Genomic DNA, 21,501 nt, shown 5'->3' with positions numbered 1-21,501 from the left:
CACAGCCAACCTCCCATGGCCCCTCCCCCCCCCACCCCTGGCAGCCGGCCAACCTCTGTGGCCCCTACACTCCCCCGACCCCCCGCCAGCCATCCCTGATCAGGGCTGGGTGAGAAGCCCCGATCGCCAGCCAGGCCAAGGGACCCCACCTGTGCACGAATTCATGCACCAGGCCTCTAGTTATTATAAAAGAGAGAAAGCTTTGCATTTCATCTGTTTTAAATTTTCTGGGCTTATTCACTCAAGAAAGGACCTTATATACTTATGAATACCATCCCTATATACTAAGTATTTTTTAAAGTATGTTTTTATTGATTTCAGTGAGGAAGGGTGAGGGAGAGATAGAAATATCAATGATGAGAGAGAATAATTGATTGGCTGCCTCCTGCACGCCCCCCACTGGAGATCGAGCCCTCAATCAGACATGGGAACCCAACTGTGACCTCCTGGTCCATAGGTCGACACTCAACCACTGAGCCAAGCTGGCCACGCTATACTAAATATTTTTTATATACATAGCAGACCCTGTGACAGGAGTTGGACCAATAATAAATTCCATTCAAATGCTACTAAGAGGTCACCTTTATTTCATTCATCTACTCTAGGATTTGAACTTAGAAAGAAAGAGTTAGTAAAAGTTGTTACGGGCACAGCTCTGGAGTCAGATGCCTTCTTCTTTCCACCACTGATTACTGTGCAACCTGGGGCAACTCATTTAATCTCTCTGATTTACAAGATGATGGTGAGGATGAATGTGTTAATCCAGCGGTCGCCAACCAGTGGTCCATGGGCCACTGGTGGTCCATGAGGTCCGAAAGGTTGGTGACCACTGGTTTAAGGAAACCTTTGGAGCAGTGGTCGCCAACAATAAACAGGCTATACTTCTTGGCCTAACCTACATGGAAGAGCTTCTGAAAAGGAGAATTCTGGCTTATTATTAAAAGTAGAATGACTTTGGTTATTTAAAGGGGGAAAATGGCAGATTTATCAAAATTATAATGTATCAGTTACATAATTTTACTCACAGACCTGGCTTTGTTGAATGTGGTATTTTTTACTTTTGCCTTGTTCTGGAACTTCAATCTGCTAAAGAGATTAGGAAAATGTCGGTCAGTGCAGCCTGGAGAAGCAAGCACCCAAATAACCTATTTAACCAGCACATTCCCGCTTCCACCATAATCCTCTTAAAGGCCCCGAAGGCTGGCAGGCACACCTACTTGTTATCTGCAAATTCCCTCTTTATTTGCAAGTGTCTACGTGATACAGTAATTGAGTTGCCAAAAGTTAAGTGAAGCTTGATGTTTAACATTGGTAGTTGCCTATGGATATTGTGATTTAACACAGATTCTAAAGGGTCTTCACCCAAAATAAAATGAACTTCTAATCCTGAAATAATTCACGGAGCTCCAATCTATATGCTGAATCAAAGCCAAAGGGAGCTCTGATTAATCAAAAGGCACCATTAGTCAAGGGAAGAATCAGACTGAAGTTCAAGACACTTGAATCTACCTCAAGTTCGTAAGGTAAACTCAACGTAGCAGTCAGCGTCTGAGCAGAATACAGATGGCACCCTCTTGGGGTGATTGAGGACAGTTTTCAAGAGGAACTATTTAATGGAGGTGTGGGCAGGATTAAAGTGAATCAATGGAGGGATGTTGGAGTCCCCAGGGACTAGGGTGTGGGGGTGATTCTTCCCCCCTCTAGGCCTGAAGGGACATGAGAGCAGGTGGTACTGGAAGGGGAGTAGCTGGGAGAAGAGGCCACCCACAGAAGCGTGGCCCTTGTACAGGGCTGTGCCAATGGCGGAGATTCAGGAGGGACAGAGTGGAGAAAGAAATCCCCAATCTCACTTTACTCCCACCCTCCACTCTCCCTGGGTTTCTCCAATGGTGAGCATGATCTAAGGTCGGAGATCAGAGGGCAAGGTCACAGTACACAAAGGTCAGTCTCCAGAGCATGGAGAGGTTGGAAGAGAGTGAAGAATGAACCTGGGAGGGTAAAGCCAGCGTTTGGGAGAAAGAGTGCTTAGCTCATAGGAAAAGAGGAGAATTACTATGAAACAATGGTGTGCATGTCTCAGCTCATCACTCTGTAACTGTAATTGTCTCTTTACTAATTGCCTTTCTCCTCCAACAAATAAACTCCTTGATGCTAAATCCTCAGTTTCTAACCACTGCACGGCAAACACAGGCATTCAGAAAGGATAGAATGAGGGGTGATTTAATTAAGTTGTTTGTTATTGTTTGTTATTCATGCGAGTATAGAGCAAGACATTTCCAATTAAGTGGGATAAATAACATCGACACCACAAAAGAACATTATTTGTTAACTATGGTTAACTTAATTTTGTTGTAAAATATATTGCTTTGAAATATGCATAGGACTTAGGTTAGTATTGTTAATAGAAAGTTCATATATTTGAGGCCTATTTCAGCAATTTAAAAAAATCAGTTATTCAAGTTTCAGAAATGAGAAAGTAATGCTCTGATGTTTTATGTGTTTTACTATTATGATGACCATTCTTTTACAACATTACACCATAGCTTGTAAATAATCTTGGGCAAAGAACTACAGAGTTGGGGGAAAACTCAGAATTGTTCTCTCTCCCAGTCTCATTCCCCTCCCCCTCCCTAGGTAAAAATAACTAAAATAGAACCCACTACAGATGTGAAGCGATTTCTGATATAATCTATTTCCTTGTTTCGATAAGGCTTTAAATATGTTACATCCTAGAAGGAATAAAGTTGGGGGAAAAGCTAATTCTTTTTCATAAGGCAGTATTCCTGCACTTTCTCCTTCATCAACAGAGTAGTTTCTATTAACAATCTAACCACTTACTCCCGCATCATTCTTCCCCCTGGCTCTCTAAAACTTGGTCCTCTGTATGCTCAGGCCCTTCTCACTGCCACTGCAACATGTCTGTACTTCTGTCTTCTGAACTGGATGAGCAATTCAAAGGCGGGCATTGCTGCGACATCAGACAGCGCTGCCCCCAGTGCATTCCCTCCTTACCACCTGCCAGGAACACACTTCAAAGCTCCCATCTGGGAGCCCGGCAGCCTTTTACATGGTCTGATCTTACCCAGGATGAAAGCGAAGTGGAGAGAAAAATAGTGCATATGTGATGGGAGTTTGGGAGGGGCTGAGAAGTCTGAGGCAAGCAGGAAGCAGAAGGCCATCTTAGTCTCTGCCATTTCTCAGAAAACCAATTTAGAGAGTCGGACGCACTTTAAAGCGAACAAACTAATAGGACAATCTAAGTATGGATTATTACAAATATGAAATGTTTTTCAGGATATTTTGAAAAGTTGATTTTAGAGAGAGAAAGGGAGAGATAGAGAGAAACCTCCATGTGAGAGAAACATCCATCGGCTGCCTGCCACCCGTCCCATGACTGGGGATTTAACCCATAACCCAGGTATGTGTCCGACCAGGAATCGAACCAGCTACCTTTCGTGGGTGTATAGGATGATGCTCCAAACAACGGGGCCACACTGGCCAGGGCAATGTTTTTTATTTCTTTTTTTAAAAAATATATTTTTATTGATTTCAGAGAGGAAGTGAGAGGAGAGAGAGAATCATTGATTGGCTGCCTCCTGCACACCGCACACTGGGGATCGAGCCCGCACCCGAGCATGTACCCTGGTCGGGAATTGAACTGGGACCTCCTGGTTCTTAGGTTGATGCTCAACCAACCACTGAGCAATGCCAGCCGGGCCTGTTTTTAATTCAGAAAATTATTCATCAGTGTATTCCTGATACCGCTCATGTATTCAGATTATGGTTCAATACACAAAATTGAGAAACTCCTTAGGAATACCTCTACTGCATAAAACACGTTTCCTTTTCTTGGTGTCTTTCATACATTTTATATTTGCTGGTAGCTTACTCCATTATCCATTCTGTCCTTCTTTCTTAGTAATGTGGGATGTGAGAAGGAATATATCTGCTGAGAAGGACTCCTTGCGATTAATTGGGCTCACAGTCATAATCAGAGTCTAGGCGTCATTGTTTACAGAAGCTAATACACATACTGCACATTAGGGAAAAGCCACAGACTGAGCCACCAAGTCTCCTGCGCTGCATTTTCTGAGCCTACGCTTACGAAGGAGTTCCTGGAATCATATTTTGACCAATGAGCTGAGACCTGCCCTGTCCAATTGGAGCTGTGCAGCTATATCCTCATTTGCATCTTTAACAACCGATCAGAGAGGCTCCATAATAACCAATCTGTATGTACAGTTCTGGCCAATCAGAACAGTGCTATTTGGACCAATCAAACTGTGCACATTTAGGTCCCTCATTTGCCTAAAAATGAACCAACAGGGACCAGGACTGGCCTCCCCTTTGCTTTGGTGGAGAACACTTTCAGTTTCCACTGGAACCTGCATTTCCTTAGTTTGCAAACTGTTCATCTAAATAAAGTTTCTCCTCTTTCTGCACCCCAGACTGGGGAGTCCTGTTGGCATTCGATTTGGTGGCAGGGACCTTGTGTTGACAGTAATAACCCCTGAGAAACAACAACATACCCTACAAAACTACTAAATAACCAGCTCCCTTGCATCTAGGTGTGGGCCTGTGGTGTGACTAACTGTTGGCCAATGAGCTGTAAGCAGAATTCTGTGGGGGACTTCTAAGATGAAGTCTTAAAGAGAAGAGATAGGTCCTTCTAGACTTGTTGCCTAGAATGTGGAGGTGATGACCGGCGCTCTAGCAGCCATCTTGAGCATGAGGTGAAAGCCACTGAAGACGGCAGAGCAGAGAGGTCTCTGGTGAAATCATGGAGCCACCGTATCAGCCTGGACTGCCTACCTCTGAGCCTCTTTTGGATGAGAGAGAAACAAACTTTTCTTTTGCTAATGATACTTGTTTGGGTTTTTTTGTGATACGTAGCCAAACCTATTCCTAATATACTCTATTTTCAAATAAAATAATCCTTATAATTCTGTCCTAGCTAAAAGTAGCAAATATTAACAAAATTTCTTTAGGCATTAGTGTAGTTGCATTTTTTAATTCCTTCTGGTTTGCAGTTAATACTGCTGTTAAGAGTTTAACATGACTTTTTTATTATTGACTATTGACATTTTTCTTTAGCACATTTGTTTGACTTAAAATTTTAATGGTCTCTTCATAAATGTTTCAAATCTACCTTTGAAAGCACTGCCTAAAGCTAACTAAGCCAATTAACTTTACATTGGCACTACATTTTTTCTTTTCTCCTTTCTTCTTACTGGGACACAACAGTGCTGTTTAATATGCATCCAGGGACCATCTGCTTTATTCATGGGCTCATTTGGTTACAGTTTCCTCAGTTTATCTCTCCCTCCCCAGATTCTTCATGACTATCCAAATCTTGGAATCACCCTGGCCAGGTGGCTCAGTTGGTTGGAGCGTCCCAAGCATGTCAAACTTGCCCGGCCGGAGAGTGCTGCTTCATTATTTGCCCACCAAAGGTTTTGGTTCCATTCCCCTGCAGGCACATACTTAGGTTTCCAGTTTGATCCCCCGTTGGGCCATGTATAGGTGGCAACCGATCGATGTTTCTTTCTCACATCAATGTCTCTCTATCTCTCTTCCCCTCCCCTCCCTCTCTCTCTCTCCAATCAATAAAAACATATCCTGGGGTGAGGATTTTTTAAAAATCATGGAATCTATTCTGCCTTGCAAAATAGATGCCTCTGTATCCTGGTCTATATGAACCTTCTTTTTTTTTTCTTTTCTTTTTTTACCTTCTTTAGGCGATATGCATCAGTTTAAACTTTATGTGGCAGTGAATTTCACAGTCATACATTTATCGTTTATTTATTTTTTACTGCTGACAATATTGTAGATGTCCCTCACTCTCCCCCCACCTCTTAGTTTGCCCCCCTCCATCATGTCCACAGGCCACCTCAGCAGTCATACATTTATATGGCTCCTTTAAGCCACAACATGACTTGTTCTCATCAATTGTACTTTGAGAGGAGGCCCAGAGTCAGTTGAAGTTCAAACAGCTAATCTGATTTTTCCACACCAGGGTCCCATTCTTCCCAGGGATTTGTAGCTGACATTCCAGATTGAAATGTGGACTATCCCTACAACATCCTCTTGAAAACCCAATCTTCAAGAGGAAGGGTCTTAACCTATCTTTTTAAGAACAAACATAAAAGGGGGGGGGAAGGACACATATGTAATACCGTTTGTAATACTTATTGTAATATTTTTTTAAAAAAGAATTTAAAAAAAGAACAAACATAAAAAATAAAATAAAAAAAGTCTATGGCAATAAAACTTGAGTATTTGGATAAAGCAATATAAATACTGGCTAAAATGCTGATTTTGTGATCAGCCATAGGGATAAACTGTACATTTCCATTTGTGTGCAGCTCTAAGGAATGTAGTTAGTGTGGTTGCTTTTTTTTTGAAAACTTTAAATAGATGACTACCTTCTCCTATTATTGAGCAAACTCTTTAGCTAGTCATTGTACAACTATTTCCTTGGCATCAAGTAGCTTACATTTCATTCAACTACACTTGAGGGCACTTGTCCCTTTTAATAGGACTACTTCAGTTAATTTTCTTTTTCTTCTTCTCCTTTTTACATACATAATAATTGGAGCCTAAAGGGTTCGATTTTATTACTCTTTTCAAAAGAGCATCCTTGATTCTTTTATTGCTTTCCTTTGCTGCTCCAGTACATTTTGAATTGTTTAAACACCAATAGGCAAGTACATTTTATTTTCCCTGGGAAAACACTTTTAGCTTCGAAAGAGAAATAAAGGTAAAATGAAACTATTTTCTTAGAAAAAAATCTTCAGTCAAGAAAGAGCAAGATTAAACGGAAGGTGTCACCCATCCTCTTATGGAAGATTACATTGAAATGAAAACATTAGGAAACATTTCCAAATGCTCTCTGTTGTATTTTTAAAGGTCGGGGTGATATCCTGCAAAAGAATTGTCTTTTGTTTATAAATGTCAACCAGGCACTGGTATTTGTAAACACTTAAAAAAAATCAAACTATCCTGTCTTATTAGGGGCATCCTTATCTCATACTGTGACAAAGCAAGTAGAAAAGCAACTCTATCTCAGTGAGCCTTTTTTCAGCCAGCCCTTTCAATGAGATGTGAGGCCTTTAGTAAACTTGCAAAACAAAGTTTAATTTCACATTGAGAAATATTATAGTCTCGAGAGCTTGTTTACTTGATGTCTTCTCCCAACTGCTACAGGCATTTTAACTTGGCACAGTGGAAGTGTCAGGAGGCTGGGGTTCTTTCTAGGGACAAAGCTGCAGAGCTCCTTTAGGGTCACTGCTGCTGTGTTATAGGCCGCTCAAGACCCTGACTTTATCGTGTAGCTTTTATGGAGAAGGCAGAAAAACAGGATTCAGCGTAGAACAGGGATGGGGAATGTCCGGCCTGCAATAAGGGCCATCAAATCATCTGGTCTGGCCCTGCCAAGGCATTAGGGGTGAGTTCATTAAATGTTTGACCAAATATAGCAGGCTCATTCTTTAAGTGGATAATTTTGTATGGCCTGTGAATGATGTTATAAATATCCAAATGGCCTTTGGCTGAAAAAAAGGTTCCCCACCCCTGGTGTAGAGGGTTAGAGAGCTCTCAGCCACCCAAGGATGATTCTTGTTGGAAAAACAGCTTGAATTTTTAAAGAATGCGCCGACCAGAAGGCAGAGGAGCTCACTGCTCAAGTCCTCTCTCCAGGCCCAGGGATCAGCCTTGTTTAGTGTCAGCAGATGGTTGGAACTTAAAGGGAAAAATACACAGAGAGAAGAGCACTCACCATTTCGGGGTTCTCCGCAGCTCGCTTTGCCATCTTTTCTGAGATCATTTTTTTCAAGCAGCTGCTCAGCAAAAAAGCCTAAGAAATCCAGAAAGAAAGGAGTCTCCCAGTGAAAGAGATCTTTCTCCTCTTCGTTCCCTCCTCACACCACCCAGCAGGTTTTGAGCTCTGCCCTTCAATAGTGCGAGTTTATGTTTCTTTCTTAACTTCCATGAATTTGCATAAGATGTAATTAACACGTAACAAAACATTTTCTCAATATGTGGATCTATTTAGAGTACATTTTTTAAAAGACCGACGAAAAAATGGCCAGGATCTCATTACTAATCATTTTCCCTCTTAAAACTTACCCCTCACATCCCATTTTTCCTATTACTTTGTAAGCATCTCGTGTTTCAACAAATAGTAAAAAAAAAAACTACTCTTTATTGTAACCAAATGAGCTGAAGTTGGTCAATCTTATAGTTAACTGTATGCATAGCAGGAGGCATAAATAGCAACCTGTCTCTCTGAAAGAATACATCAGCACCTAATGGCTTTTACTGAACTAAAAAAAAATTAGTTGTTTTTCTCCACTTCCTTATTTTTCTGGTATCTTTCATCATTCACTTTCAACACTGACACCTGTCCCCAGTGTCACCTGGGGCTTTGCTGTTGGCTTATCATGATTAGTCCAAGACACACGTTACATATCGTGTTGCACAAAAGCCGGGGTTTCCTGGTTACAGGATGCTCACCCCTATTTGCCAAATGCAAGGTTCCCTGTGATTTTCCCACTTGCTCCTTTCCCACTAACCCTTTTTCTCTCTTGTCCTGCTCCCAGTTCTCTGCTTGCTCTCTTTTCTTTTGGTCCTACCAAGGTTTGAGACAAACGAAGCCCCAAGTTTGAGGTTATAGGATCTTAGTATAAGTTTGTGCTCAAGGATGGTCACTCTACTTGGGGTGGGGGGGGGGGGTGATAGAGAGGAGGAAAGAGAAAGAAAACTCAGGTTAGGGTAGCAGCCCCTGTAGAAAACTCTGGAAGGATAGTTCATAGAAATACTCAGAAGGAGAGTGGGCTCCTTAGAGGGAACAACTCAAAGTCTTGCAGGACTGTGGAGCATGATGGGAATTCATTTAATTTTAAAGGGAGAGAAACGTGGGAAGAGGGAAGAAAGGCACTGCCACGAATAAGAAGACCACTCCTGGTTTTGATAAGGACTAACCCTGTTTATCTGTGCACATGTGTTAGCTACACAAAATCAGGGTGTGGAATGGCTCAACAACACCCCCTGAGCTGATGCAGCCAGGAAGGATGCTTAATGGAGTCCCCCAGGTCCGGACTGATTCCATACTACTATACAACGTACATCGATATGTAGGTTAGGACTCTGCTGTACACCAGGTAAGGTTTATTACATATAAAGAGACTGAGCTTTTGTTTAAGGACTTAAAGGAGATTTGAACCGAAACCCTCATTGGTAGTTAGTTACAGGTTAAGGCACACGAGCCACATTTCTGCCTTTTGCAAAAGCAGTCCCTGAGTGCACATCAATAAACCCACACTCCAAAGGAAATAAGACCTCGCTAGGAGTCCTTTAAATGTTTATTACCCCTCTCTATAGCGGTTTAAGCTCATTTGCTACAGCCTAGATTAAAAGACCATAAAAATATTTAACTATTGCACTTAGCATTCTAGGGGAGGAAGCGTGGTTTCCCTACCAAAATCACTCTCTGTCTCTCCAAGTGACTGCAAATCTTGCCTCAGCAAACATCCTATCTTTTCCCTAAGAATGTTTCATACTATTGAGTAGTTGCAACAGAGACCAAATGAACCTCAAAACCTAAAATATTTACCACCTGGCCCTTTGAGAAAAAGCTCACTGACCCCTGCTTTAAGCCACTGTTAGTCAGGGGTCAGGAACATCTGGTCTGCAGGCCGTCTGGCCCTGCCAAGGCATTAGAGGTGAGTTAATTAGATGTTTAACCAGATACAGCAGGCTAATTTTTAAGTTGATAATTTTGTATGGCCCGTGAATAACATTATAAATATCCAAATGGCCCTTGGCAGATAAAAAGGTTCCCCACCCCTGTATGGTAACTAAACTCATTTATAATTGACTAGAGGCCTGGTGCACGAAATTCATGCATGGGGTGGGGGGCGAGGGTGTCCTTCAGCCTGGCCTGCACCCTCTCCAATCTGGGACCCCTCAGGGATGTCTGACTGCCGAATCCTGCAGGATTGGGCCTAAACCGGCAGTTGGACATTCCTCTCACAATCCAGGACCACTGGTTCCTAACCGCTTGCCTGCCTGCCGGCCTGATTACCCCTAACTGCCTCTGCCTGACAGCCTGATAGCCCCTAACCACCTCTGCCTGCTGGCCAGATCGCCCCCAACTGCCCTCCCCTGCCGGCCTGATTGCACCCGTAACTGCTCTCTCCTGCCAGCCTGATCGCTCCCTAACTGCTTGCTGTCCCGTACCAGTCTGATCTTGCCCCTAACTGCTTGCTCCCCTGCCAGCCTGATTGCCCCTAACCGCCTCTGCCTCGGCCCTGCCACTGTGGCTTTGTCCGGAAGGAAGTCGGACATCCGGAAGATGTCCAGTTGACCCGGTCTAATTAGCATATTACCCTTTTATTCGTATAGATATGAAGGCTGTGATGGCTAGCAAAAGAAAACAAAATTTAGAAAAAGAGTGTTACAGCCCTAAAAGAGAGTGCGTAGCATACTCTGGTAATCAGCAAGGGTTAGGGTGATGTGCTGTGTCCACCCCCGTGAGCAAGAGGGCATCTCAGCCCAGGTTTCTTGCTCCTCCCGAGAACTCACCTGTTTGGTGTAAAGGACGAACCACTGCCAGCGACTCTCCTCGCTGTACTGGAATCGGAGCTCCAGGTTCTGGTTGAGGGTTCGCTGGGGCCCATCCATATCCAGCAGAGTCCCCTACAGAGGAAAAGACATTATTTGATAGTTGATAGAAGTTTAAGTGGCACAGGCTGCAAGGCATGCGGGGGGTGAGAGAAGAGGCTTAGAGAGTAGGCAAGGGCAGATCCTCATTTGTTATTATTCTCCCTGATTTTTGCTCTACAGCATCCATCCTTCGTTCTCCTAGTGATGGAGTCTCATATTCCCTTGGGAAAGCCATCTCTCATCCACTGTGGCTATGTAGATGGGACTATCAGGGAACGCTGCCTCCCTGAAGGGTGTCACGTGACCCAGACTCAGACCACTTGAACAAATACTCTCTGTGCCCCTCATTTAGTTCCACAGCAGAGCGACCAAGGAGGAGGTCCTGGTAAAGAATCCCTAGGAACCCTAAGCTCCTGAGGCTCCTGACTTTCCTAAGCCTCCGTTTCATCCTTTCCTTTAAATCAGTGGGTTCCCGTAACCCTCCAATAAATCCCTTTTTCACTAGAGCCACAATGTTGTTTTCTATTGCTTGCCACCCAACACCCCTAACTGTTCCAGGTCTTATAAGCTAAATTAAGGAGTCTGGACTTGATCGTCAGGGCAACAGGCATTTATTAAAAGATTTTAAAAGCTATATAATAATACAATTATCTTTATATTTTAGAAATATTGGTCTGACAGCATCAATGTAAAAACTGAACTGGGAAACAGCTGTTTTCTGACGTTGAATGACAGATAACGCAGAACTGTTAAGTGAGGGAGAATAATAACCAGTGAGGTGAGCTCTACAATTACCCAGCTTACCACCTGGAGGACTTTCCAGGAGGCGGCGTAAGGAGGGGGAACCCAAACGGAGCCCAGAGGTCATGCTGAGTTGAGGAGAAGAGAGAGACATTTGAACAAGTCCAGGTTAGCATTTGTGGGGCAGACGATCAAAGACAAGGGCTTTCTTTATACAGAGAAAAAGCTCCAGAGAGCTCATTTCAAATCTTTGGCTGAATAATGATAATGTGCATGTATGGGGTGTACAGATGTTCATGCACATCTGTGCATGAGAGGCTGGGGAAAGAGCCACTGAAAAGCTGTAGGCTGAACAAATCTAGGAGCTCACAAATTGGGCTGGAAATGGGTTTGTGTTTCTATCAACCAGAGTAGAGAGACCATAATAAACAAAACATTGGGAGAGTCCGAAAAATGACAGCTAATGAATGACAGCTAATGAGTAAAGGATTAAATTAGCCCTCAAGACTGTTCTTGACCTACCTTAAGAGAGCTTAAAAGCAAGCTTATAATGAATTAATTTAAAAACCAATCCCAAGGAACTTAATTGCATGCCAGAACAAAGTCTAATTACTCTTTAAAGGAATACCATAAAATCCAGCATTCAACAATGCAAATTCACAATGTTCAACACGCCATAAAAAATTACCTGGCTTACAAAATAGGAGAAAAGTATGCTGTGCAAACAGGAGAAAAATCAATCAGTAGAAACAGACTCAGAAATTACAGAAATAATGGAATTAGTAGACAACAATATTAAAACAGTTACTTTAAATATATTCCACACACTCAAGAATTTAGAGAAAAACATAGAATGACAAGGAAAAAATGGAAATGTGAAAATGACCTATATGGAACTTTTGGAGATGAAAAATACAATAATAGAAATAAAAGATCAATAACCTTAAAGCCATAGCAACAGAAACTACTGAAAATGAAGCATAGAAAGAACAAAGACTGAACTAAAGCCACAATGAGATACTACTTTACATACATGAGGCTGATTATGATTTTAAAAATCAGACAATAACAAGTATTGTCAAGGGTGTGGAGAAACCAGAACCCTCACTGCTGGTGGGGATGTAAAATGGAGCAAATGTTTTGGAATTTCCTCAAAACCTAACCATAGAGTTACCACGAGGGCAAAGTTACCAGAAATTCCACTCCTAGGCATAAACCCAAGAGAGATGGAAACATATGTCCACATTAAGAGTTGTACACACATGCTCATAGGAGCATAATTCACAACAACCAAAAGGTAGAAACAACCCAGATGTTCGTCAATGGATGAGTGGATAAACCAGATTTGTTATATTTATACAATGAAAATACTATTTGACCATAAAAAAGAATAGAGTGCTAATGCACACTACCACAAGGATGAACCTTGGAAAGATGGTAAGTGAAAGGATCCAGACACAAAAGACCACATATGATTCCATTAACATGGAATGTTCAGAACAAGCAAATCTATAGATGCAGAAAGTACATTAATGTTCTCTCAGGGCTGGTGGGGATGGGGGGATAGAGAGGTAACAGGTAAAGGGTGTGGGGTTTCTTCTTGAGGGGATGAAAATGGTCTAAAATTGATTGTGGTGGTGGTTGTACAAGTCTGTGAATATAAGAAATGCCATTAAATTGTACATTTTATATGAACTGTATAGTATGTGATTTACATCTCAATAAAGTTATTACAAAGGGAGAGAATGACTGTGTGGTATTGATGGAGGGAGAGAGACATAGGTCAGGGGAAGAGAATAGAGAACCCAGAAATAGACCCACACAAATATGCCCAACTGTTTTTTGACAAAGATATAAAAGTAATTCAATTGAGGAAAGATAGCCTTTCCAATAAATGGTCCTGGAGCAACTGGATTCCCAGCGGCAAGAAAAGGAACCCTGTTCTATGATCGACACCCTATACAAAAATTAACTCAAACTGGATCACAGACTTAAATGTATAACCTATAATTACAAAACTTTTAGGAATAAACTCTAGGGAAAAAACTTCAGGATCTAGAGTTTGTCAAAGAGTTCTTAGACTTGACACAGAAAACACAATCTATAAAAGGAAAAACTGATGAATTAGACTCCATCAAAATTAAAAACTTTTGTTCCGCCAAAGACCTGTTATTAAGAGGACAGAAAAGAACTACAGAGAAAGTATTTGTAAACCACATATATCCAACAAAGGAATAATAGCTAGAATTTATTAAATGCTCTCAAAATTCAACAGTAAAACAATCCTATATAATAAAAGCCTAACATGCTAAGTGTCAGGTCATCCAGTCGGTTGTTCAATCAATCAAAGCATAATATGCTAATGATATGCTAAGGCCGCTCAACCGCTCGCTATGATGTGCACTGACCACCATGGGGCAGACACTCCAACCGATGGATTAGCTTGCTGCTGGGGTCTGTCTGATCAGGACTGAGTAAGACGGGTTGGACATGCCCTGGAGCCCTCCCAAGGTCCCTCTCCGGCTGGCCACCCTCCAGCACCCCTCCCTGGCCCCGATCATGCACCGGCGGGGTCCCTCGGCCTGGCCTGCACCCTCTTGCAATCTGGGACCCTTCAGGGGATGTCGGAGAGCTGGTTTTGGCCCGATAACTGCAGGCCAGGCCAAGGGACCCCACTGGTGCACGAATTTATGCACTGGGGCTCTAGTCCAATTAGAAAATGGGAAAAAGATATGAAAACAAGATACACAGATGGCAAATAACCACATGAAGAGATGCTCAACATCACTAGCCTTGAGGGAAATGCAAATTGAAACCACAATGAAACACCATTACACACTTATCAGACTAATTAAAATAAAAAATAGTGACAGTGCCAAATGTTGATGAGGATGCAGATAAACTACATTACTTACACATTGCTGGTGGGGATGTAAATTGGTACAACCAGCCACTCTTGAAAACAATTTGGCACTTTCTTAAAGAAACTAAACATGCAACCATGAGAGCTGTTATTTCTATTGCTGTTGTCACCGCAGCCCCCCTGCAAGCAGCGGGAAGCCTGGTGTTGGAAGGTGGGAGGCTGGGTGTCTGCTGATCTGGGTGGGGAACTTGTACCGGGCGATAAATGCGATTGACCACCGGGCGATGCCCACTGTGGCTCAGATGCTCCTTCACTTGAGGTGCTGATTCAAATGGCAGACCTGTCTCTGTGTCAGCTGTGTCATCCAGGAACAATAGGGTTTTGCCCTAGCTGGCTTGGCTCAGTGGATAGAGTGCGGGCCTGGGGACTGAGGGGTCCTGGGTTCAATTCCGGTCAAGGGCACATACCTCCAGCCGGGGACGCATGCGGGAGGCAACCCATCGATGTGTCTCTCTCACATCGATGCTTCTCAGTCTCTGTCTCTCCCCCTCCCTTCCACTCTCTCTCTAAAAATCAATGGGAAAATGTCCTCGGGTGAGGATTAACGACAACAAAATATCAGAAACAATAGTGTCTTCAGTCATGAGCGGAAACGTGAAGCCCTGGGTGAGGCAGTGCCAGATACTCACCAGGAAGGTGACCTGCCAGCACTTCACTCTGCTCATCGGGAAGACGACCTGCTGGGTCTGGCTGCCAGGCAGGGTGACGCAGCAGCTGATCTCGTTATTGCCAACGGAAAGCACAGCCCCGCAGCCCGGCTCCGGGTAGTCACAGGTACAGGGGTCCAGCTGCACACAGCCATAGTGCCGCACCTCCCGGGACAGCTCCAGAAACTGCTCCAAAGGGAGGTGCGGGGAGGGAGGAGGAAGCAAAAGGCCACTTGAAACAGAGGCAAACCTCATGTGAGAAGCAACGGCCATCCTAGTAGGACACATGCCACTGAGGGGCGTGAGGGTGCCTTTTTCTTTTGCACGATGGGAAGGAAGACAATGCCTCGTGTGATCGCTGGCAGCCAGGCCGGGGAAGGTCATGGTGCGTCCTGCCAGGGCAGGGACCACTTCTGCCTGATCCACCATGTGTCCCTGCTCCCGTTACAGAGCTCAGGAACGGTGGGAATGAAAATATTCGATGCCTGAATGGTGAATGAGGAAGAGCGACTCGACTGAGAAGTTATAATTCCATCTCAGCAAAATAGGCAAAAAGTGTACATTTAAAATGTCGTCTTCTTGAGGGCGGGCTAGAAGGGGTCAAGGTTGGGGGGGTGGGCAGAGAAAGGGATACATGTAATACTTTCAACAATAAAGATTTAGCCCCACTGGTGTGGCTCAGCGGTGGAGCATCAATCCAGGAACCAAGAGTTCACTGGTTTGATTCCCAGTCAGGCCACATGCCTGGGTTTCGGGTTCAATCCCCAGTAGGGGGCGTGCAGGAGGCAGCTGATGGGTGTTTCTCATCAGTGTTTCTATCTCTCTGGCCCTCTCCCTCCCTCTCTCTAAAATCAATAAAAAAATATATTTTTTAAATGTTGAGGGTCTGTATTAATTAACTTGATAAAGGACTCACAGTATATTGTCTGTATTTTTCAAAACCTTTAAACAAAAAGCCCTTCTTAATTTTATAATCAGAAAAATCAATAAAAGTGTTCTTATTTTGTAAAGCTGTCTTCAGTGCTTGGTGGGTTTATAAATTCTAGAAACAGCCCCATTCCACTAGGTTTCTTTAAGTCCCTCCAAGGGGATTTCTTTTGGTGCAACATTTGGTTCACCTTTGTTTGGTTGCCTTCTTCCTGGAGAGCCTCTAGTTCCTGCCTCTGTGCCTGTGTGGGTTTGGCCCACCCTTCCTGAATGTCCTGGATGGCCTTAAAACAACACAAATTGCAAAATTAGCAAACTTAGAAGAAATGAATTCATCTGACAAAAACATACTCATGTATGAAAGGCTAGAAAAACAGACCCAACTATACCCGGTATGTTTTAAAAGGTTACTTTTTAAATTAGTAGAAAGATTGTTCAGTGGTTTGGGGACAACTGGCAACACTTGGAAAAGAAAGTAAAGTTAGCTCTTGCCCCACACCCCCATTCAAATAAACCCAGATACATTAAAGATCTAAGTGTAAAATCCACAAAAGAACCAGAAAAAAAATAAAGGTGAATATTTTCTATCTGATCTTGAGGTAGGGGTAGCTTTTTAAGATACAAAGACAAAATGTCATAATGAAGGAATATATCATACGTGAAAATATAAAACTTCTGCCTATAAAAACCACCTAAAACAAAACCAACAAGTAAATGTCAAACCAGGGAAAGTGAGTCACTATATGAGGCAAAGGGTTAATGTTATTTATAGAAAGCTATAGAACAATATAAGCCTCCTTAGTAGGAAAATGGACAGAAGATATAGCAATTGACAGAAAGGAATTACAAATGACAAATATATATATATATGTTTCTCTAGGGAGGAGATGGCAGTGTAGGTCTGATGGAGGTAGAATTCTTATCTACAATTTTTTTTCTAATGGTTTAAACCCAAGTGGCCTATAATACGTGGTGTTCTGATGGTTCCTGGTTACCCTCACCTGCATGTAGATCAGATTCACAGCTGCTCTGCAGTCCATCAGCAGGGAGTCGAGGGATGGGTCCATGTACCTGCACGATTCAGGAGCATTAAGTTAATTCACAGGACTCGGTTCACAGGCTCCCCTGGGCGCCTGCGTGCTCTCTGGAGCGATGTCCCTCTTCCTTCTGAACCAAGACCCCTTTCCTGACGAAGCCCCACCCCTCGACTTGCCTAGCCTTTCGTTTGTCCCTCCACCTCTTCTGTTCCCTATTTTCTTTATCCTGTAAGCTCTTGCCTGGTGGGCACTGAGAGCGAAGGTGCAAAAATATAAAACTTCAGGGGAATGGCCCGTGTCCCTGTTCACACGCAGCCCCACTGCGGGTCGCCAAGTCCTGCCTGAGTGGTCCCCACCCCTCAATACCCGCGCTCTCACTTGCCCGGACCCACACCCGTATGACTCCCCGGTGCCCAGGCCACCCACCCTCCTCTCTTGCCTGAGCTGCTCTGGTAACCTCCTCCCCAGACCTTCTGCCTCAGTCGTGTTCCCCCCTCTCACGCTCCACATTCTAACAGGAGTGGTCTCTCCTGGGTAACCTTTGAGACCCTCCTAGCCAGAAGTTAGGTCATCTGTCCTGCTCCCCTCCGAGGCCCTCCCCATAGGACCCCAGCTTTCATTTCCAGCTCCAGCTCTTACGCCCTCCCCTCCCAGCCCTCTCCAGCCCAACCACCTTTTCTCTCCTCCCCTCTGCCTGGAAGACCACTGGCCTCACCAACCTCCACCCCTGACCTTTCTGCTCCTCCTGGCGAGCCTCGCCCTCACGTCCCCTCCTCTGTGCTTTCTCCGCACCCCGAGTTCATCCTGATCACTGCTCTGATCAAGCTGATTTTGATACCAAGTGTATCAAGATCTTGAGCCCAGGGCCGGGGTCCTCTTCAGAGCTGCCCCTCTGGGCCTGGGCAAAGTGACTTGCAAATAGCAGGGCTCCATGTCCGACTAACGGATCCAGAGTCAGCAGGATGAACGGAAATGACAGTCACTGTCTAAGCACAGTCGCAGGCTAAGAATCGACAGAAAGTCAGAAAAGGGTGAGGGCAGAGGCGAGCAGAGCCACAGCACTCAGATGTGTAGGGTGAACAGACGATGGGATTGGCTTAGACTAGGAAAAGGATGGCAATCCTCGTTGAAGATCAACTTCATTCTGGGGCGTGGGCCAAGCAGCTGAAGCATTCCTACTCATAAGCTACTATTTCGCTCATGCATCCCGGGGGCAACTGTTACATCAGAGAGTTAGAGAGCCCCCAGACCCATCCCACACTGGGGCTCAGAGAGGCCAGGGCGGGCCAGGAGAGGTGCACCAGGGAATTCATGGGCAGAGGAGAATCCCTAAGACTCCGATGAGGCCTCACCACGAGGCTCGCCTGCTGGGAATCCCACAGCTCCCGGCAACGGAGCTCGCCTCCCTGCCCCCATCCTGCAAGACTTCACCCCCGAAGTGGACCGGGCACCTGCAGGATCCTGCGCCAGGCTCCCCCCGTCTGGTGACCTGATCCTCGCCTCTAACAACTGAAGTGAGACCTCCTTTCCCCCCAGTTCCCATGAGCAAAGGCAATCTGCCCGGATGTGAGACGCTGGCTTGTAGGCAGACATTTTATCTTGCGCTTGGGATCTAGAATTTGCCTGTTGAATGAAGACATAGGCAAAGCCCAATGTTCTATTCAAGCTTCAAGGTGAGGAACAGAGTCCTCATCTCTCCTTTGATCTCATGCTCTCTGAAGAGCTCATGAGCAACAAGACTAAGCCCCAGGCACTGTTGTTGTTGTCATTATTATTATCCTCAAGATAACAATAATAAGCAAGGCCAAACTGTATTGAGCATATGGGATCATTTTATTTAACCCTCACAATAACGCTATGAGGTAGATTCTATTACTATTATTCCCATTTTACAGATAGAGAAACGGAGTCTTAGAGAGCTTAAATGATTTGGCTAAGGTTATTTGGCTAAATCCTGAGAGAGCTGAGACTTAGATTCCCATCCTGTGACCCCAGGAGTAACTGTGCTCAGCCACTCGTTATACTACGCAGCTTCCAGAAGAACAGCTACTCTATAAACCCTTAGATGGAACTGCTAAGGGTTTTTCCTTCTCCCTTCTCAGCGTTCCAGATTTTGACCGTTTCTCAGAATACTTCTGAATAACTGTAAACGAACTTCTAGCCTTGCTGGGAATATGTTTCCAAAATTCAAAACCGCAGACCAGAGTTCTCACAGGGCAACACCAGGTCAAGATAACGACTATTCCTAGATTTCAAAATGCCTTTCTTTCAAGCTTCTGTGCTCAGATTACAGAATAACTGAGCTGGGAGAGAGTGAATCAAAGATGCAATCCAATACGGCCTGTAGTGACTACAGGTTATAGGTTATGTGTGGGGGTGGGTTAGGGGAGCGTCCTGCTTCTTTTTTTTCTGTTTGTTCACTCTCTCTAGGGTCCTCTGTTTCTGGGGGAAATGGTAGTATTTTCTGCCAGGTGCCCTATTGATCTAGGAACACAGCTGATCCTGGTATATAAGCGTTTATTGTTGAAATCCTTTAGGAATGTAAGCCAACCACTTAGAGTTCAGATGCACTACAAGTTGGCTGAGTCCACCCTTGGCCTTCAGGGAATACCACAGTTCAACAGATGAAGTGATTTGCTTGCAATCCTCAACCAATTCCTTCAGTCAATACAGTCAGTAATTTCTCACCATTACCTGTTTCAATCCCAACCCCAGCGGCCCTTCTTGTTCAAGCTTGACCTTCATGGTCACCATCTTCATGATAATACCCCTCGAGTATTTACTTGAAACCAGTGAAAATCATCCTCCACACCCTTCCTTGAGGACAAACCGTCTCGTCTTCCCCCTCTGTCTTCTTCACTGCTTTCCTCTTCGCCTTCCCCAAGCTCCCCTGGTCTCTGACTAGCTGTGGGGCTGTGAGCCGACAGGTGAGGATGGCCAGTTCTCATCAGCCGCGGCAGAACAGCCTCCAATGCCCACCGTCGCAACGCCTACTCACCACTTCCGGAGTCCGACCTTGCAGTTTTCCAGTTCGGAACTTCGGAGACTCACATAAGGGAGTTCAAAGTCCGCTAATTTTTTCATGACTAGAGAGAGGGGAAAGGGCATCTGACTGGTTAAGAGAGCACAGGTAGTTTATTTTACATCCAGGGCTTTAACATGAGAACATAAAGCATTACTATTGGAAAGAGTCAAGTGTCATAATAATAATATTCTCTTGCATTTGTATGTAATTTTTAGCTTTCTAAAACTAATTCAAAAAATAACATTTTATCTTCATAAAATACCAGCATCTTGAGTGAGCTCTATGTTACCCTGGGATGCAGATGGAGAGACTGCGGTCCAGGGAGGCCCGGTGCCCTTGCCGGCACACCCCAATCCTAGCGGCCAAGCCCGCTCACAGAGCCCTTAACTTCATCTGCGAGCCACCTCCCCGCGGCCTCTCGAGGACAAATGTAAAAAATTCTAAGATAATCTATAGCATTTCACAACTAAAAATCTTGCAGAATCTAGAAATGCACTGTAGAGAAAGCAAAAGCGATGTGAATGGGAATGTCGTCTTTTACTCTCTTGTTATATCTTTTTTTTAAAATCTAAGAACTTAGTTGTGTCAGCTGAACTTGTTGGCAAATATTCCTTGACAAGGAGAAATGATGGTGTGATGAGACGTCCCGATGCCTGGAGCCCTGCGCCCCATTCAGAAGGGGGTTCTGGGGTGTCCTGAGGTCAGCACAGGGCGGTGGGTAAAGGTGAGTCAGACATCGGCTTGGGACTGGGGCCGGCACAAGAGGAAGTACGGTCACTGGAAAGACCCGACTTCCTGCTCCTGTCCTTGCCACCTCTCAGGGCTACGTGACTCCAGCTCACCCTGAGCACAGACAACCTCTCACCCCCAAACTTCCCGTCCAGGAGTGGAGAACAGCGGTAGGACCACACACTGGGACTTCCCCTGAGGGGTGCCCGCCCCTCAGCTGTGCTCCTGCATCTCTGGGCTGAGCACCTGCCTGCATGGCATTCCCTCTGCCCTTACCAGAGAGCTTGCCCTCCTTGCAAAACCGAATGAGAAAGAGGCCGAAGTAGCCCAAGAGCTCCCGACACAGTCCGATTTTGTGTGACACCACCTTGAACCAAAGACAAGAAAAAGGGGTACAAGTTAGAAGTGCCCACCACGTTTGCTGTGATGTGCAGAATTCGAAACTGCCTGTAAACACAATAAGAAGCTCTTGAATGGGCTAGCAGACCTTAAAAGAAATGTTTCCTGAATCTCAAATGGTATGTACTTGTTTTAGAAAATCTAGAAATTAAAAAAAAATAGAGTGAAGAAACAATAAATCTGTCCCACCTCCCACCACAATGGACAGAGCTGAGGCTGGCTGTCCCATGTCAGGTGCGGGCGTGCCTCCCGGGTCATTTCTTGGACTTTACTGTCCACTGGAGGGCAGCACTCACTCTCCACGAACATCTGTCCCGGGACACTTACCTTCCTGTGGGCTGAATTACCAGATATCGGGGAAAGGGATAGTCCCCGCTTCTTGGCTGCCATATAAAGGTCTATGAGCTA

The 21,501-nt window shown here is 44.5% G+C and overlaps 1 protein-coding gene across 16 annotated transcripts in view; it reads right to left on the bottom strand.

The window, feature by feature from the left end:
• The window catches only part of SNX31 (sorting nexin 31), a 69,303-nt gene that overhangs the window by 3,049 nt on the left and 44,753 nt on the right, over positions 1-21,501 (bottom strand). For 12 of the 16 annotated variants that reach the window (XM_023743347.1, XM_023743348.1, XM_023743345.1 and 9 more), the window contains 8 exons: positions 20,971-21,061; positions 19,939-20,026; positions 16,905-16,974; positions 16,095-16,187; positions 14,959-15,162; positions 10,585-10,698; positions 7,778-7,855; positions 1,030-1,086 (listed from right to left, as the gene is read on the bottom strand). In XM_023743347.1, coding sequence (XP_023599115.1) covers positions 1,030-1,086; positions 7,778-7,855; positions 10,585-10,698; positions 14,959-15,162; positions 16,095-16,187; positions 16,905-16,974; positions 19,939-20,026; positions 20,971-21,061 — 795 coding nt within the window. Of the gene's footprint in view, positions 1-1,025; positions 1,087-7,777; positions 7,856-10,584; positions 10,699-14,958; positions 15,163-16,094; positions 16,188-16,904; positions 16,975-19,938; positions 20,027-20,970; positions 21,062-21,501 lie in introns of all 16 variants that reach the window. The other 4 variants (XM_023743340.1, XM_023743341.1, XM_023743338.1 and 1 more) reach the window with 3 other exon arrangements.

This window comes from Myotis lucifugus, unplaced genomic scaffold (assembly GCF_000147115.1).
Source record: "Myotis lucifugus unplaced genomic scaffold, Myoluc2.0 scaffold_385, whole genome shotgun sequence".
In the NCBI taxonomy this organism is placed as follows: Eukaryota; Metazoa; Chordata; class Mammalia; order Chiroptera; family Vespertilionidae; genus Myotis; species Myotis lucifugus.
Note: the sequence above shows the minus strand (reverse complement) of the source record. Positions and strands in the feature narration are given on the sequence as shown.